Genomic DNA, 18127 nt, shown 5'->3' with positions numbered 1-18127 from the left:
CTAGCCCCAAGTGTGACCCTAGCCCCAAGTGTGACCCTAGCCCCAAGTGTGACCCTAGCCCCAAGTGTGACCCTAGCCCCAAGTGTGACCCTAGCCCCAAGTGTGACCCTAGCCCCAAGTGTGACCCTAGCCCCAAGTGTGACCCTAGCCCCAAGTGTGACCCTAGCCCCAAGTGTGACCCTAGCCCCAAGTGTGACCCTAGCCCCAAGTGTGACCCTAGCCCCAAGTGGCAGGCTTGCTAGCACTCTCAACACAAATGTTATCACTAAACCTCTCTCAATACGTGTGCAATTTAGGTGCATCAAAATAATTATCAAACACTGTCTTCTCCAGTTTCCAGCGCCGCTCAGTTTCTCTTCCCACTCATGTCTCTTCAATTCTGACTCGCCAGGTCACACTGGGGTTTGTGTGTGAACCAGAAGTCACTTTTACAATGTAAGCCTATGGCAGACCCAGAACAAGGCTGCATAGACTACACTGTGTGAATTGGAAGTCGCTTACACAAAAGTCTGTGCAATCTTGCGAGTCAGAAGAGTGGGAAAAGGATAGAAGTGGTGCTAAAAACCGGAGAAGATGGTGACTGTCAATATTTCAATGCACCTACACTACACTACACTACACATGTATTTAGAAAGGCTTAGGGCACAACATGTTTGTTGGGAGTGCTTTTTTTAATCTCTGTTCACACCTGCATTAATGAAGTCTGTCTATTCCGTTTCAGGAACAAGCTATTGGAATTATTGTCCCAAATACATGCACTGTATAACAGACGCAAACTGATGTGGAGGTGTGGCATTGATTATTATGGGTCTGAGTTCTGTGATCAGTTTTTAGATCATTAAATATTCTGCGTAATGTCCTTTTACTTTGGTTCTAAAATGGCCAAATCAAGACAGATTCTGCAACCATTAATGGGCACTTCCTTTTGCACCAGTTAGGCAAATGATCCATTTTTTATATGAATACGGGGTCAGCAGCCGGGTTTTTAAACTGTGTTCTCTAAAACACTGCATCGTTTCAAAGAAAGTCCTACCTAGCGGCAATTGCATAACCGAGCAATAATTTATTCTGCCCGTGGTTCAGGCGGTCCCTGAATGGAATAACATTTTTGGTGAAGCTCACTAAAGTGATAATGAATTGGACATATCTTAACTGGGGTGTCCTCCTTATTGAGAAAGGTGCGTCTTACTCCTGCACGCCCATCATTAAAATTGCAGGAGAAGACAACAATTTTAATGAATCAGGCATCTGTAAATGGCAAGCATCCTACAACATCGCAGACGTCCAGAAAGTAGCTGTATTTTGTTTTCAGACTTTAATTGAAGCTGCCGGCTTTCAGTCATGCAGGTGTTACTGGAGCAATTACGGACACCAATCACAGCACTGGTTGCGCTGACCACTCGCTCTGTACTGATGCACTGCAGAGCCGGCTGTAAGTAACTGCTGGGCTGTTTTAATCACCTCTGCTCTCAGAGCTGTGACAGTAATTGCTCAGGGCACGCCTGCATGACTGAAAGCCGGCGGCTCCTGGGAGTAAAACTTTCTGTACAGTATTTGGGCACCTTCATTACATATGCTATTAATCTGCAGATTAACCCTATGTCTGCATGTTAGTAGTATTATTAGGTTTCTTTTAATTTGTCAGCAGAAACATTCGGTAAAATAGAAACGGTTTAGAAGAAACAGGCTTAAAATAAAAGAATACTCACATTCCACCCATATTACATTTTGTGAAAAATCTCAGTTGCAAGGAGCTTAACCTTACCTTCACAGCGTACTCCATATTGGTAGCCTTGTGAATGCACCTTTTACAAATGGAATAGGAGCCCACGCCAATATCCTCCTTCAAGTCATAACCGTCAGTAAATTGGATGCTATTCCTATGAAGCTAAAATATGAAATGCCACCATTACTAATCCTCATAATACACTTACAGAAAAAACAACAAAAGCTTTTGAGGGTACATGACATCAACTGCTTGTCACAAAGCAAATCCCTACAGAGACTGCCTAGCCCTGGAATGGAGTGATCTGAGTAATTGGTTTACAGATACAATGGACATGAAAAATAGTGACGATGCAGGAAAGTGTTAAGAGGCAAAGGGTGCGATTACAGCCGAACTCGCTGTGTAGTGAGTGGTGACTGTCACCGCCCTCATGACTGAAAGCAAGTGGCTGCGGGGCGAACATAACTTCATTTTCTCCCTCCAGTCACTGCTTTATTAAGTATATTTACCTGATATTACAGCACATATTTGAGACTACAGGTTCCCTTTAGTAAATAATGTTTGTTGGCACTGCTATATTAGTCAACAATGAATATATGATAAGCAACTAAAGCTAATAAATAGCACACAAAGAATCTGATATTTTCAGGTATTGACCAGTATATGTGGTGCTCAGCCAAAAAAACAGGTTAAATTTCATGTATGTAGAGCAGAAAAATATGTGACACTAACCACAGGTTCTGTTTAAAACTGATACATGCCTTGTATCTACATAAAAACCCCAATGTATGAATAAGGCTATGACCACAGTGTTTTAGGCTACTGAAACTGATCTGCAACATGGTAGACAAGACCAGTGGTTTAACAAGACAGGCTCCATGGTCGACCAAAGGAGATGAGTATATATGCTCAGCATCATATACAGACCAAACACCGCACACTGCATCAAATTGGCCTACATGGCTGTTGTCCCAGAAGGAAGTCCCTTCTAAAGATGATGTACAAGAAAACCAGCAAACAGTTTGCTGAAGACAAGCAGACCAACGATATGGATTACTGGAAACATGTCCTGTGGTCTGATGAGGCAAAGACACTTATTTGGTTCAGATGATATCAAGTGTGTGGAGGTGCAAGGTCTCTAACATTCATCAGCTCCGTGATGGCGTCATGTAGGAGTGGAAGAGAATCCAGTGGCTCCTGTGAAGCTCTAGTGGCCTCCATACCCAAGAGTTAAGGCAGTGCTTGAAAATAATGGTGGCCATACAAAATATTCACACATTGGGCACAATCTGGCCTGTTCTCTTAGGGGTGTACTCAGTTTTGTTGCCCGAAGTTTAAACATTAATGGCTGTGTGTGGAGTTATTTAGATGGCACATCAAATTTATACTATTATACATGTACACTGACTAATTTACATTGTATTAAAGGGTCATATCTTCAGTGTTGTCCCATGAAACAATAAAATAAAAAGTAAAAAAAATAAATAAATAAATAAAAAAAGAGGGGTGTACTCACTTTTGTGGTATACGTAATATATATAAAAAAAATATGATGTCTATAGGTTTTGTAGCAGGTTTCAAATTGCCAACATGCTCCATTCTGAAATTACCCAGTAAAAACGGCAAGATCTTATGCATTGTATTAAAATGTGTGTTAGGAGACACAAGTTTACACGTTTTTCACATTGCTAGAAGGATCCACTAGATCTGAGCATGCCCCAATAGTGACTTAATGGCAGCCCAGCATCTCCTCCCTTAGGCCCTCCTCGGCTGCCCCCACGTGTGCCAGGGCTGGCTGGAATGTAGACGCTTGTCACACACAAAATTTCCAGTTTCTTTTCCCAGTAGAAAATGTGACATCTGTTTGTTCTAGGAACATTTGCTTACGCTTGCCATCAACACACATATGCAGCTTATTTCCTGCTGACATAACGCTTCTGCAGTTGTGAATATGTAAATTCATTAATATTTGGTATGTTTAATATCACAGCAGTAATCCCTGGGGCTGGATCCTAAATCCTCCAGTATACGGAGTCCGGTCCGCGCCGGGTGTGCTCAGGAGGCAAGGTGTGGACACCTGGCTGCAGGGTTAGCTCTCCTTACACATTTGGGGAAATACTAGAGATCATTTATGTTGACGCTTCCTGCTGATTGCAAGGCATTCTCAGTGAAAATCAATTATTTCCCTCGGCTGGATGCAAAGTATACATTTATGGTTACTGCCGGCTAATGACATATTTGCCAGCATGATCACCATTTTCTACCAAGTAACTAAAGTTTTAGTGCGACTTAATCATGACTGATGACTTCAGACCCAGATCTGCGTTACACATTACTATACTGCTGCCCCATAAATATCAACCATAACTTGGTGCAGACTGAAAGCCACGGAAGGAAATCTAATGAAACCTATAGTAACTGAGGTCCTCCATCTTTGTACAGCTAAACAACTTAAAGGGGCTGTCCATGCACCACAGACTGATGACCTAGCAAAAGGATCAATATGAGATCACTGGGAGTCTGATACCTAGAGTAACAGCTGATCGAGGAGGGCGCTGGACCCCCACAGAGCGGATATCGATCACTTATCCTGTGGATATGTCATCAATATGTTGTGCACAGACAACCCCTTTAAGGAAGGAGTTTTTTTTCTTTAGTACTACTAGATATCTGGGAAGGAATATGAAAGAAATTTGGTTACACAAAAATAAGTGGGGGCGATTCTCGCATGTCAACGGTTAAAAACCCCCCTCAAAACTAGGAACTTCTGAATGTGAACGTGGAAACATGACACAGTGGAAGTTATATCTATGTTTAGAAAAGAGACCAGTACTGATTTTAGGAACTGAAAATAGGAATTGAATTTTCACCCAATGTCAAACACTTCAGAATATTATGGCGTCTTACTAAGACTGAGATTTCTCCTGGTCGGGTCTCATACGGACGTCAGTGGTTTTCATCTATGTCGTCCGTTCTTTCCACAGTCATATTAGATTCCACGGTGACCATACTGATGGAGTTACATGGTGATCTGTCAGACATTTGTGGTAGTATCAGCCTGTTTGTAGAGTGGCACGGTGGCTCAGTGATTAGCACTGCAGTCTTGCAGCGCTGGGGTCCAAGGTTCAAGTCCCCCCCCCCCCCCAAGGACAACATCTGCAAGGAGTTTGTATGTTCTCCGTGTGTCTGTGTGGGTTTTCTTCAGGTATTCCGGTTTACACCAACAATCCAAAGACATACTAATAGGGGACGTAGATTGTGAGCCCCAATGGGGACAGTGTTGATGTATGTAAAGCGCTAAGGAATTAATGGCACTATATAAGTGAAAAAATATTATTTGGTGCGGGCACCAAAACGTAGTCCACTGCGCTTTTGTGACTGCTTCAAATATGTTGGCTATTTGAAACCATGAAAAAGTGTTCGCTAAAAAAACTGAAGTCTCTCTATGGAATTTAATTCTAAAAAGTTTTTTTTTTTAATATAAAATGTATTTTTAAAGTGTTTCTAAAACCAATTACAGTACGGATTAAGCCTTATCTATGCAGGCAGCTCTTCAAAGTATCTGCTTACCGGAACAATGCCATGGACGCCAACTGTTTGAATTGCCTGGTTGTCTTCCTCAGTTGAAATAGCCACAAAGCTAAATCCACGGAAGAGCTGGTGTGCGTTGGCACTTGCTGGAATACCAGGGGAGTCTAAAAAAAAAGCAGAAAGAACGAAGCCAACATTGAACACAACAGACAGTACTTCCAAGTCAGCAGGGACAGTATTATACATACTTTACTAATAGGAAAGGACGAATATGCAAACAATCTTTTGAAGTTGGTTCCCTTTAAATGGATTTCAGGATTCCTGAATTACAGCTTAATCGCGACATACTGAAAAGTTATGTAACTTTCTAAAATACCTTGTGATTCAACGGCTTCTTATTTTTATCATCCCTACGTGCAGTGAATGAGTGGATATTACATCTATTTAGAAGCTAAAACTGACTTAACCCCTTCACGACCGGCCGATTTTTCGCTTTCCGTTTTTTTTTTCGCCATTCTTTTTCTGAGAGACGTAACTTTTTTATTTTTCAGTCAATATGGTCATGTGAGGGCTCATTTTTTGCGGAACGAGCTGTACTTTTAAATGAAACCATCAGTTTTACCATATAGTGTACTAGAAAACTGCAAAAAAATTCCAAATGCTGAAAAATTGCAAAAAAAGTGCGATAGCACTATGGTTTTTGAGATATTTTATTCACTGTGTTCACTATATGGTAAAACTGATATGTGGGTGTGATGCCTCAGGTCAGTGCGAGACACCAAACATGTATAGGTTTACTTTTATATAAGGGGTTAAAAAAAAAAAAAATCGGAAGTTTGTCCGAAAAAAGTGGCGCACATTTTACGCCATATTCCGTGACCCGTAGTGTTCTCATTTTTCGGGATCTATGGCTCAGTGACGGCTTATTTTTTGCGTCTCGAGCTGACGTTTTTAACGGTACCATTTTTGCGCAGATGCTACGTTTTGATCGCCTCTTACTGCATTTTGCGCAAAAGTTGTGGCGACAAAAAAACATCGTTTTGGCGGTTGGAATTTTTTTGCCGCTACGCCGTATACTGATCAGATTAATTGATTTTATATTTTGATAGATCGGGCGTTTCTGAACGCGGCGATACCAAATGTGTGTATATTTTTAATTTTTTTTAACCCTTTAATTTTCAATGGGGCGAATGGGGGGTTATTTGAACTTAGGTTTTTTTAATTTTTTTAAAACTTTTTTTTTATTTTACTAGTCCCCCTAGGGGGCTATTGCGATCAGCAATCCGATCGCTCTGCAGTATCTGCTGATCACAGCTACACGGCTGTAAACAGCAGATACGCTGTCTCTCTTTTGCTGTGTCCCCGACACAGCGAAAGTGAAAGCAAGTCAGGTGTAGTACAGGAGTCATCACATGACCCTGTGCTACCATGACAACTATCGGGAGTCACATGACGGGATCGGGCGGTAAGTAAAACTTTACCGCGATCGCGCTTATAATGGCGCTGTCACATATTGACAGCGACATATAAGGGGTTAATCGGCACAAGCAGATAACGATTCTGCTCGTGCCTAGCAGGCACACATCTCAGCTGTGAAAATCAGCTGAGATGTGTGCCGATCGCGGCATGCTGCCGCCGGCAGACCGCGGGCAGTAAGGTTATGTCATTTAGGACGTAATTTTACTGCCCGCGGTCGTTAAGGGGTTAATACTTGAATTTTTGTTACAGTAAAGAAGGGAATTTTGTTACTTACCGTAAATTCCTTTTCTTCTAGCTCTTATTGGGAGACCCAGACGATTGGGGTATAGCTACTGCCCTCCGGAGGCCACACAAAGCACTACACCAAAAAGTGCAAGGCCCCTCCCCTTCTGGCTATACCCCCCCCGTGGTATCACGGGTTCTCCAGTTTTAGTGCCAAAGCAAGAAGGAGGAAGCCAATAACTGGTTTAAACAAATTAACTCCGAATAACGTCGGAGAACTGAAAAACCGTTCAACATAAACAACATGTGTACCCGCAAACAACAAAAAAATCCCGAAGGACAACAGGGCGGGTGCTGGGTCTCCCAATAAGAGCTAGAAGAAAAGGAATTTACGGTAAGTAACAAAATTCCCTTCTTCTTCAGCGCTCTATTGGGAGACCCAGACGATTGGGACGTCCAAAAGCTGTCCCTGGGTGGGTAAAGAGATACCTCATGTTAGAGCTGCAAAACAGCCCTCCCCTACGGGGATGTCACTGCCGCCTGCAGGACTCTTCTACCTAAGCTGGCATCCGCCGAAGCATAGGTATGCACCTGATAATGTTTGGTGAAAGTGTGCAGACTCGACCAGGTAGCTGCCTGGCACACCTGTTGAGCCGAAGCCTGGTGTCGCAAAGCCCAGGACGCACCCACAGCTCTGGTTGAGTGGGCTTTCAGCCCTGAAGGAACCGGAAGCCCAGCAGAACGGTAGGCTTCCAGAATTGGTTCTTTGATCCATCGAGCCAGGGTGGCTTTAGAAGCCTGCGACCCCTTGCGCTGGCCAGCGACAAGGACAAAAAGTGCATCTGAACGGCGGATAGGCACCGTGCGAGAAATAGAGATTCTGAGTGCTCTCACCAGATCTAGCAAACGTAAGTCTTTCTCATACCGGTGAACCGGCTGAGGACAAAAGGAAGGCAAGGATATATCCTGATTAAGATGAAACGAGGATACGACCTTAGGGAGAAACTCCGGAATGGGGCGCAGCACTACCTTGTCCTGGTGGAACACCAGGAAGGGAGCCTTGGATGACAGAGCTGCCAGCTCAGACACTCGCCGAAGCGATGTGATCGCAACAAGAAACGCCACTTTCTGTGACAGGCGAGAAAAGGAAACGTCCTTTAGAGGCTCGAAGGGCGGCTTTTGCAGAGCAACTAGTACTCTGTTCAGATCCCATGGATCTAACGGCCGCTTGTACGGGGGCACAATATGACAGACCCCCTGTAGGAACGTGCGCACCTTAGGAAGACGTGCTAGACGCTTCTGAAAAAACACAGATAGTGCCGAGACTTGCCCTTTAAGGGAGCTGAGCGACAAGCCCTTTTCCAACCCCGATTGCAGGAAGGAAAGAAAGGTGGGCAATGCAAATGGCCAAGGGGATACTCTCTGTGCAGAGCACCAGGATAAGAAAATCTTCCACGTTCTGTGGTAGATCTTAGCAGACGTTGACTTCCTAGCTTGTCTCATTGTGGCTACGACTCCTTGAGATAATCCTGCGGACGCTAGGATCCAGGACTCAATGGCCACACAGTCAGGTTCAGGGCCGCAGAATTCTGATGGAAAAACGGCCCTTGGGACAGTAAGTCTGGTCGGTCTGGCAGTGACCACGGTCGACCGACCGTGAGATGCCACAGATCCGGATACCACGATCTCCTCGGCCAGTCTGGGGCGACGAGTATGACGCGGCTGCAATCGGATCTGATCTTGCGTAACACTCTGGGCAAGAGTGCCAGAGGTGGGAAGACGTATGGGAGCCGGAACTGCGACCAATCTTGAACTAATTAATGCGTCTGCCGCCAGAGCTCTTTGATCGCGCGACCTCGCCATGAATGCCGGGACCTTGTTGTTGTGCCGGGACGCCATTAGGTCGACGTCCGGCACTCCCCATCGGCGACAGATTTCCTGAAACACGTCCGGGTGAAGGGACCACTCCCCTGCGTCCATGCCCTGGCGACTGAGGAAGTCTGCTTCCCAATTTTCTACGCCTGGGATGTGAACCGCGGATATGGTGGATGCTGTGTCCTCCACCCACATTAGAATGCGCCGGACTTCTTGGAATGCTTGCCAACTGCGCGTCCCTCCTTGGTGGTTGATGTATGCCACCGCTGTGGAGTTGTCCGACTGGATTCGGATCTGCTTTCCTTCCAGCCACTGTTGGAAGGCCAGTAGGGCAAGATACACTGCCCTGATTTCCAGAACATTGATCTGAAGGGTGGACTCCTGCGGAGTCCACGTCCCCTGGGCCCTGTGGTGGAGAAACACTGCTCCCCACCCTGACAGACTCGCATCTGTCGTGACCACTGCCCAGGATGGGGGCAGGAAGGATCTTCCCTGAGACAATGAGGTGGGAAGGAGCCACCATTGTAGAGAGTCCTTGGCTGTCTGGGAAAGAGAGACTTTCCTGTCCAGGGACGTTGACTTCCCGTCCCATTGGCGGAGAATGTCCCATTGAAGTGGGCGCAGATGAAACTGCGCAAAGGGAACTGCTTCCATGGCTGCCACCATCTTCCCGAGGAAGTGCATGAGGCGCCGTAAGGGGTGCGACTGGCCTTGAAGGAGGGATTGCACCCCTGTCTGTAGGGACCGCTGCTTGTTCAGCGGAAGCTTCACTCTCGCTGCTCGAGTATGAAACTCCATGCCAAGATACGTTAGCGACTGTGACGGTGACAGATTCGACTTTGGAAAGTTGATGATCCATCCGAACGTCTGTAGAGTCTCCAGCGTAGCATGTAGACTGAGTTGGCATGCCTCTTGAGAGGGTGCCTTGACAAGTAGATCGTCTAGGTAAGGGATCACCGAGTGTCCCTGAGAGTGCAAGACTGCTACCACCGCCGCCATGACCTTGGTGAAGACCCGGGGGGCTGTCGCCAGACCGAATGGCAGAGCTACGAACTGAAGATGGTCGTTTCCTATCACAAAACGTAGAAAACGTTGATGTTCTGTAGCAATTGGCACGTTGAGATAAGCATCTTTGATGTCTATTGAGGCAAGGAAATCTCCTTGAGACATTGAGGCAACGACAGAGCGGAGGGTTTCCATCCGGAACCGTCTGGCGTGCACATGTTTGTTGAGCAGCTTTAGATCCAGAACAGGACGGAACGAGCCGTCCTTTTTTGGAACCACAAAGAGATTGGAGTAAAACCCTCGCCCTTGTTCCTGAGGCGGTACAGGAACCACTACTCCTTCCGCTCTTAGGGAGTCCACCGCCTGCAGCAGGGCATCTGCTCGGTCTGGATGTGGGGAGGTTCTGAAGAACCGAGCTGGAGGACGAGAACTGAACTCGATTCTGTACCCGCGAGACAAAATGTTTGTCACCCACTGGTCTTTGACCTGTGACATCCAAATGTCGGAAAAGCGGGAGAGCCTGCCCCTGACCGGAGATGCGGAGGGGGGGGGCTGGAAGTCATGAGGTAGCCGCTTTGGAAGCGGTTCCTCCATTTGCTTTCTTGGGGCGTGCGTGAGCCCGCCAGGAATCTGAGACTCTTTGCGTCCTCTGAGTCCCTTTGGACGAGGAGAATTGTGTCTTGCCCGAACCTCGAAAGGACTGAAACCTCTGCTGCCATTTTTTCTGCTGAGGTTTGCTTGATCTGGGCTGGGGTAAGGAAGAGTCTTTACCCTTGGACTGTTTAATGATGTCAGCCAATGGCTCGCCAAACAGTCTATCTCTAGATAAAGGCAAGCTGGTTAAACATTTTTTGGAACCAGCATCTGCTTTCCAGTCCTTTAACCACAAGGCTCTGCGCAAAACTACCGAATTGGCGGACGCCATTGAGGTGCGGCTGGTAGATTCTAGGACCGCATTGATAGCGTAAGACGCAAACGCAGACATCTGCGAGGTAAGGGACGCCACTTGCGGCACCGCTGGATGTATGATAGCATCCACTTTTGCTAAACCAGCTGAAATAGCTTGGAGTGCCCATACGGCTGCGAATGCTGGAGCAAACGACGCGCCGATAGCTTCATAGACAGATTTTAACCAAAGGTCCATCTGTCTGTCATTGGCATCCTTAAGTGAAGCGCCATCCTCCACTGCAACTATGGATCTAGCTGCAAGTTTGGAAATCGGGGGGTCTACTTTTGGACACTGGGTCCAGCGCTTGACCACATCAGGGGGGAAAGGAAAACGTGTATCCTTAGAACGTTTAGAGAAACGCCTTTCTGGATGAGCGTCGTGTTTCTGGATTGACTCTCTGAAGTCAGAGTGATCCAAGAAAGCACTCAATTTACGCTTGGGATAGAGGAAACGAAACTTCTCCTGCTCTGCAGCTGCCTCCTCTGCAGAAGGAGCTGGGGGAGAAATATCCAACAGTCTATTGATGGCTGAGATAAGCTCGTTTACCATGGCGTCCCCATCCGGGGTATCCAGATTGAGAGGGGTTCCAGGATAAGACTCCTGATCACTCTCTTCAGACGCATCACAGGGCGACTGATTGCGCTGAGACCCTGAGCAGTGTGATGACGTTGAGGGTCTTTCCCAGCGAGCTCGCTTAGGGTGGCTGGGGCTATCATCTGAGTCATAATACTCAGCCTGGGAAGCCGGGGACCCCCTTGCAGTCTGGATTAATTCCAACTGAGGGGGATTAGAGGACAGAGACCTCGCCGTGTCCATAGACTGAGCCCCAGTCATGGATTGCAAAGTTTCAAGGATTTTTGCCATAGTCACAGACATTCCATCAGCAAAAACTGCAAAGTCTGTCCCTGACACCGGGGCAGGACTTACAAGCGTCTCAGCCTGGGTCACTACCCCTCTGGACTCCGGCTGGCGAAGCAGCACCGGATCTGAGCATTGCACACAATGGGGGTCTTTGGAACCTGCTGGTAGAGCAGCCCCACATGCAGCACACGCAGTGTACACAGCCCTAGCCTTGGCAGCCTTGCGTTTTGTGGATGACATGTTGCTGCCTCCTCAGAGCGATCTGGGGTATCCAGCCAGGAAGCGACCTCACAGTGCAAGAAATAAATAAATATATATATCTGGTGACACAGTACACCAATGCACACTGAGGCACTAGAGGGGCCAGCTGAAATGCCGCTTACCGCCCGCTTAAGAGCGGGTGTGTGGTCTCCAAAAGCCCCCTAGTCCAGGTCTCCCAGAGCCTTGCGTCCTTCCTCTAGCCAGACTGCATGTAATGGCTGCCGGCGTCCTGGGAGAGGAGGGGGGGCGGGCCCTGGGCGTTCCTGACTAAGAGCGGGAAGCCTGCTTCCCTCTGTGCCTAGTGAGAGGGCTGGAGCATGTAAATCAGGCTCCAGCCCTCGTCGCTGCTGCGAAACAGCGTCTCTCCCCTACCCTGATTGACAGGGTGGGGGCGGGAACGAAGCGGAGCTAGGCCGCAAAAGCCGGGGACTGGATTTATAAACGCCGCCGCCGTAAAAGCGCGGTCGGCGTGTCCCCGGCGCACTACAAGTCACAGCAGCGCCGCCGGTCCAGTGGGGGTCGGCGCTGCGTTCCCACAACCCAAAAGTCCCCCAGTAAACTGCAGGAACACCAACTCAATCGTTACGGTCCCCGGCGCACTACAACACCCAGCCAGCCCGGAGTGTGTCTGTGCCTGCCGGGGACACAGAGTACCTGTATGATGCAGGGCCTTGTCCCTGATTGTACTCCTGCTCCGTATCCATCAGGTGCTATGGGTCTGTGGATGGAGCCCGGCGTCAGAGCTTAGAGGCCGGCAGGATCCCACTTCCACAGAGCCCTACAAGGGGATGTGGAAGGAAAACAGCATGTGGGGCTCCAGCCCCTGTACCAGCAATAGGTACCTCAACCTTACAACACCATCCACGGGTGAGAAGGGAGCATGCTGGGGGCCCTATATGGGCCCTCTTTTCTTCCATCCGAAATAGTCAGCAGCTACTGCTGACTAAAATCTGTGGAGCCATGCGTGGATGTCTGACCTCCTTCGCACAAAGCTTGAAAACTGGAGAACCCGTGATACCACGGGGGGGTATAGCCAGAAGGGGAGGGGCCTTGCACTTTTTGGTGTAGTGCTTTGTGTGGCCTCCGGAGGGCAGTAGCTATACCCCAATCGTCTGGGTCTCCCAATAGAGCGCTGAAGAAAATGGATTTGTTTAAAGGGATTGTCCATTACGTTACACTGACGACTTATCCTGGGAATAGGTCATCATTATCAGATCGATGGCGGCGATAGGTAGGATTGCAGGCTGTCGTGTCCCCACTGATTTGATATTGATATTACTTTTTGTGTCCCCCCTATTCCCTCACAGACTGTACACTTGATAGCAGGGCCCTCACTTCTCTTCATGTGTGTTGAGCTAGGTTACTCTGGAATGTTTTATCTTGTTTGTAGAAGCACCAACTGAATTGTAAAGTGTTGCGGAATATGTCCGTGCTATAGAAATACAAATTATATTGATGATCTATCATGAGGATGTTATCGATATAAAACTAATGGACAACCCCTTTAAGGAGTTCACGCAATGTGAATGTTGTTTCATGTCCACTCTGCATTTAAAGACTTTTCATTGCTTCCTATAGAAAGCTGTGAACTTGCAGTAAAATCTGCTTCTAAGGCGATGTTCACACGCGGCATCCTTTTTTGTCAGTGCATCTTATAGTGCATCTTATAACGCATCAAAAACGCACCACAACAAAAATGCAATGGGTTTTTACCTCGTTTTGCCCAATGTGCTTTTTTTTTTTTTTTTTTTTTTTTTTTTTTTAAGTCAAATCTATTGACTGGAGGGCTCAAAAACGCAAAAAGAATTGACATGCTGCATCTTGAAAAACACAGCCAACAAAAGATGCCCAGTGTGGAGAGCAAAATAGAAATCTCAGACTTTGCTGGGAGAAGGAAATGCAGGCATTTTGGGGCATCCTTGTGACCTCAAAAACGCACCAAAAGATGCCCTGTGTGAACATAGCCTAAATCCCCGTTAAAAAAAAAAAAATGTGAATAGACCCTAAAAAAGGAAAAGGTGATTAACGTACATGGCGCTCTGCAACAGGTCATGGGTTTTGTGCTTACTGCCCAATGATCACAATTCTCAAACTACAGGGGTGCTGGTCACAGGCATGGAAGGCCACCATCTAAGTTACATGACTTTCTGGAGAGCCGAATGGGAGATGAGACCCTATTCTCCAGATGTATGAGGCATCCAGAGAGGTCTACACAGTGCACCATTAGTATCTGCTGGTCCCGGCTCCTGATCACTTTGCACCTACTCTCGTGTGTGGCTGCTCATATATAGTTAATCTGTCAGACAAGCATTTCTCTATGCATTGGGGCAACAAGGGCCGCTTGTGGCCCCCTGGGCGCAGGTTGTGCATCTCTGGCCTACAGGAACTCACTTATAAGACTCAATCCTGAAAAAGCTTTGAGCTTTTCAGGGCCTCATTTCTTCCATCAAAGCACCAGAGAATACAATAAATATAACAATGCTCGCACCATGTTTTGCCGCCAATCCAAACCTTTTCTTTAAACAGCCACTTATGTACAAAGTCCCTACACATTGCAGAATGAAAACTGCAGAAAAGGCTTTTACCTTTGGGTGTTTTTGCAGTGAACTCTGGATCAAAATAAAATGTGTCTTCAGGACCACCTGTGGCTGGCTTGAATGGAGGCTGGATCTCTCTTCTATACAGTTTCTACAAGAAGGAAAAAAAAAAAAAAAAAGAAGAAAGTTATTTATGTGGGCTGCCAGACCAGAAGAAAAGCAATGTAAAATACCAAGACTGAGTCATCCGCATAAATTAGGGAATATCTTACACTTGCTTTAATATCACTGCACTTACATTCCAATCAATCGTTGCAAAGAATGGATGCCTCTTAATTTCCTCCACGCCGTCCGGTCCAGCTCCTGTACAATGACAAGTGGAGGTGAAACAATACACTTGTGAGAAGCTATTGTATATAGGCCATCATCCGATACATGCTTCACAATGAAGCTCATCTTTATTATACTGAACGTATAGGTAACCGCACCAAAAGCTGAGCAAGTAAGTCGTTTGGATGCAAAGAAGGGAATTTTGTTTACTTACCGTAAATTCCTTTTCTTCTAGCGCCAATTGGGAGACCCAGACAATTGGGGTGTATAGCTACTGCCTCCGGAGGCCACACAAAGCACTACACTTAAAAGTGTAAGGCCCCTCCCCTTCTGCCTATACACCCCCCGTGGGATCACGGGCTCCTCAGTTTTAGTGCAAAAGCAAGAAGGAGGAAAGCCAATAACTGGTTTAAAAACAAACAAATTCAATCCGAAGGAACATCGGAGAACTGAAACCAATCAACATGAACAACATGTGTACCCGAAAAAAACAAAAATCTCTAAGAAAACAGGGCGGGCGCTGGGTCTCCCAATTGGAGCTAGAAGAAAAGGAATTTACGGTAAGTAAACAAAATTCCCTTCTTTGTCGCTCCATTGGGAGACCCAGACAATTGGGACGTCCAAAAGCAGTCCCTGGGTGGGTAAAATAACCCTCGTGACAGGACCGTAAAACAGCCCTTTCCTACAGGTGGGCAACCGCCGCCTGAAGGACTTGTCTACCTAGGCTGGCGTCCGCCGAAGCGTAGGTATGCACCTGATAATGCTTGGTAAAAGTGTGCAGACTCGACCAGGTAGCCGCCTGGCACACCTGCTGAGCCGTAGCCTGGTGCCGTAATGCCCAGGACGCACCCACGGCTCTGGTAGAATGGGCCTTCAGCCCTGAGGGAACCGGAAGCCCCGCGGAACGGTAGGCTTCAAAAATTGGTTCCTTGATCCACCGAGCCAAGGTGGATTTGGAAGCTTGCGACCCTTTACGCTGACCAGCGACAAGGACAAAGAGTGCATCCGATCGGCGCAGGGGCGCCGTGCGGGAAATGTAGATTCTGAGTGCTCTCACTAGATCCAACAAATGCAAATCCTTTTCACATTGATGAACTGGATGAGGACACAAAGAAGGTAAGGAGATATCCTGATTGAGATGAAAGGGGGATACCACCTTAGGGAGAAACTCCGGAATCGGGCGCAGGACCACCTTGTCCTGGTGAATCACCAGGAAAGGAGATTTGCATGACAGCGCTGCTAGCTCGGACACTCTCCGAAGAGAGGTGACCGCTACAAGAAAAGTCACTTTCTGTGAAAGGCGAGAAAGGGAAACATCCCTCATAGGCTCGAAAGGCGGCTTCTGGAGAGCAATTAGAACCCTGTTCAGATCCCAGGGCTCTAACGGCCGCTTGTAAGGAGGGACGATATGACAAACCCCTTGCAGGAACGTGCGTACCTGAGGAAGTCGTGCTAGGCGCTTCTGAAAAAATACAATAGCGCTGAGACCTGTCCTTTAAGGGAGCCTAGCGACAAACCTTTTTCCAAACCGGATTGTAGGAAGGAAAGAAAAAGTAGGCAATGCAAATGGCCAGGGAGGAAATCCCTGAGCAGAACACCAAGATAAGAATATCTTCCACGTCCTGTGGTAGATCTTGGCGGAGGTTGGTTTTCTAGCCTGTCTCATGGTGGCAATAACCTCTTGAGATAACCCTGAATACGCTAGGATCCAGGACTCAATGGCCACACAGTCAGGTTCAGGGCCGCAGAATTCCGATGGAAAAACGGCCCTTGAGACAGCAAGTCTGGTCGGTCTGGTAGCGCCCACGGTTGGCCTACCGTGAGGTGCCACAGATCCGGGTACCACGACCTCCTCGGCCAGTCTGGAGCGACGAGGATGGCGCGGCGGCAGTCGGACCTGATCTTGCGCAGCACTCTGGGCAACAGTGCCAGAGGAGGGAACACATAAGGTAGCCGGAACTGCGACCAATCTTGAACTAAGGCGTCCGCCGCCAGAGCTCGGTGATCGTGAGACCGCGCCATGAAAGCTGGGACCTTGTTGTTGTGCCGGGACGCCATTAGGTCGACGTCCGGCATCCCCCAGCGGCGACAGATCTCCTGAAACACGTCCGGGTGAAGAGACCATTCCCCTGCGTCCATACCCTGGCGACTGAGAAAATCTGCTTCCCAGTTGTCCACGCCTGGGATGTGAACTGCGGATATGGTGGATGCCGTGTCTTCCACCCACGTCAGAATCCGCCGGACTTCCTGGAAGGCTTGCCGACTGCGTGTTCCTCCTTGGTGGTTGATGTATGCCACCGCTGTGGAGTTGTCCGACTGAATTCGGATCTGCTTGCCTTCCAGCCACTGCTGGAAGGCTTGTAGGGCAAGATACACTGCTCTGATTTCCAGAACATTGATCTGAAGGGTGGACTCTTGCTGAGTCCACGTACCCTGAGCCCTGTGGTGGAGAAAAACCGCTCCCCACCCTGACAGACTCGCGTCCGTCGTGACCACCGCCCAGGATGGGGGTAGGAAGGACTTTCCCTTTGACAAAGAGGTGGGAAGAAGCCACCACTGAAGAGATTCCTTGGCCGCCTGAGAAAGGGAGACGTTCCTGTCGAGGGACGTCGACTTCCCGTCCCATTGGCGGAGAATGTCCCATTGTAGTGGACGCAGATGAAACTGCGCGAAAGGGACTGCCTCCATTGCTGCTACCATCTTCCCTAGGAAGTGCATGAGGCGTCTCAAGGGGTGTAGCTGGTCTTGAAGGAGAGATCGCACCCCTGTCTGTAGTGAACGCTGTTTGTCCAGCGGAAGCTTCACTATCGCTGAGAGAGTATGAAACTCCATGCCAAGATACGTTAGCGATTGGGTCGGGGTCAGATTTGACTTGGAAAAGTTGATGATCCACCCGAAACTCTGGAGAGTCTCCAGCGCAACGTTCAGGCTGTGTTGGCATGCCTCTTGAGAGGGAGCCTTGACAAGCAGATCGTCTAAGTAAGGGATCACAGAGTGTCCCTGAGAGTGCAGGACTGCTACTACTGCTGCCATGACCTTGGTGAAGGCCCGTGGGGCTGTCGCCAGACCGAAAGGCAGAGCTACGAACTGAAGGTGTTCGTCTCCTATCACGAAGCGTAGAAAACGCTGATGCTCTGGAGCAATCGGCACGTGGAGATAAGCATCCTTGATGTCTATTGATGCTAGGAAATCTCCTTGAGACATTGCGGCGATGACGGAGCGGAGGGATTCCATCCGGAATCGTCTGGTTTTCACGTACTTGTTGAGAAGTTTTAGGTCCAGAACGGGACGGAAAGATCCGTCCTTTTTTGGTACCACAAACAAATTGGAGTAAAAACCGTGACCTTGCTC

At 47.9% G+C, this 18127-nt stretch overlaps 1 protein-coding gene across 2 annotated transcripts in view; it reads right to left on the bottom strand.

Moving 5' to 3' along the window:
* RPS6KA3 (ribosomal protein S6 kinase A3) overlaps positions 1 to 18127 on the bottom strand; it is a 168993-nt gene that overhangs the window by 18529 nt on the left and 132337 nt on the right. For both annotated transcript variants that reach the window (XM_075335415.1, XM_075335416.1), the window contains exons 12-15: positions 14745 to 14809; positions 14495 to 14597; positions 5297 to 5421; positions 1766 to 1888 (exon numbers count right to left, since the gene is read on the bottom strand). In XM_075335415.1, the coding sequence (XP_075191530.1) occupies positions 1766 to 1888; positions 5297 to 5421; positions 14495 to 14597; positions 14745 to 14809 (416 nt within the window). The remainder of the gene's footprint in view (positions 1 to 1765; positions 1889 to 5296; positions 5422 to 14494; positions 14598 to 14744; positions 14810 to 18127) is intronic.

This window comes from Anomaloglossus baeobatrachus, chromosome 2 (assembly GCF_048569485.1).
Source record: "Anomaloglossus baeobatrachus isolate aAnoBae1 chromosome 2, aAnoBae1.hap1, whole genome shotgun sequence".
Lineage (NCBI taxonomy): Eukaryota > Metazoa > Chordata > Amphibia > Anura > Aromobatidae > Anomaloglossus > Anomaloglossus baeobatrachus.
Note: the sequence above shows the minus strand (reverse complement) of the source record. Positions and strands in the feature narration are given on the sequence as shown.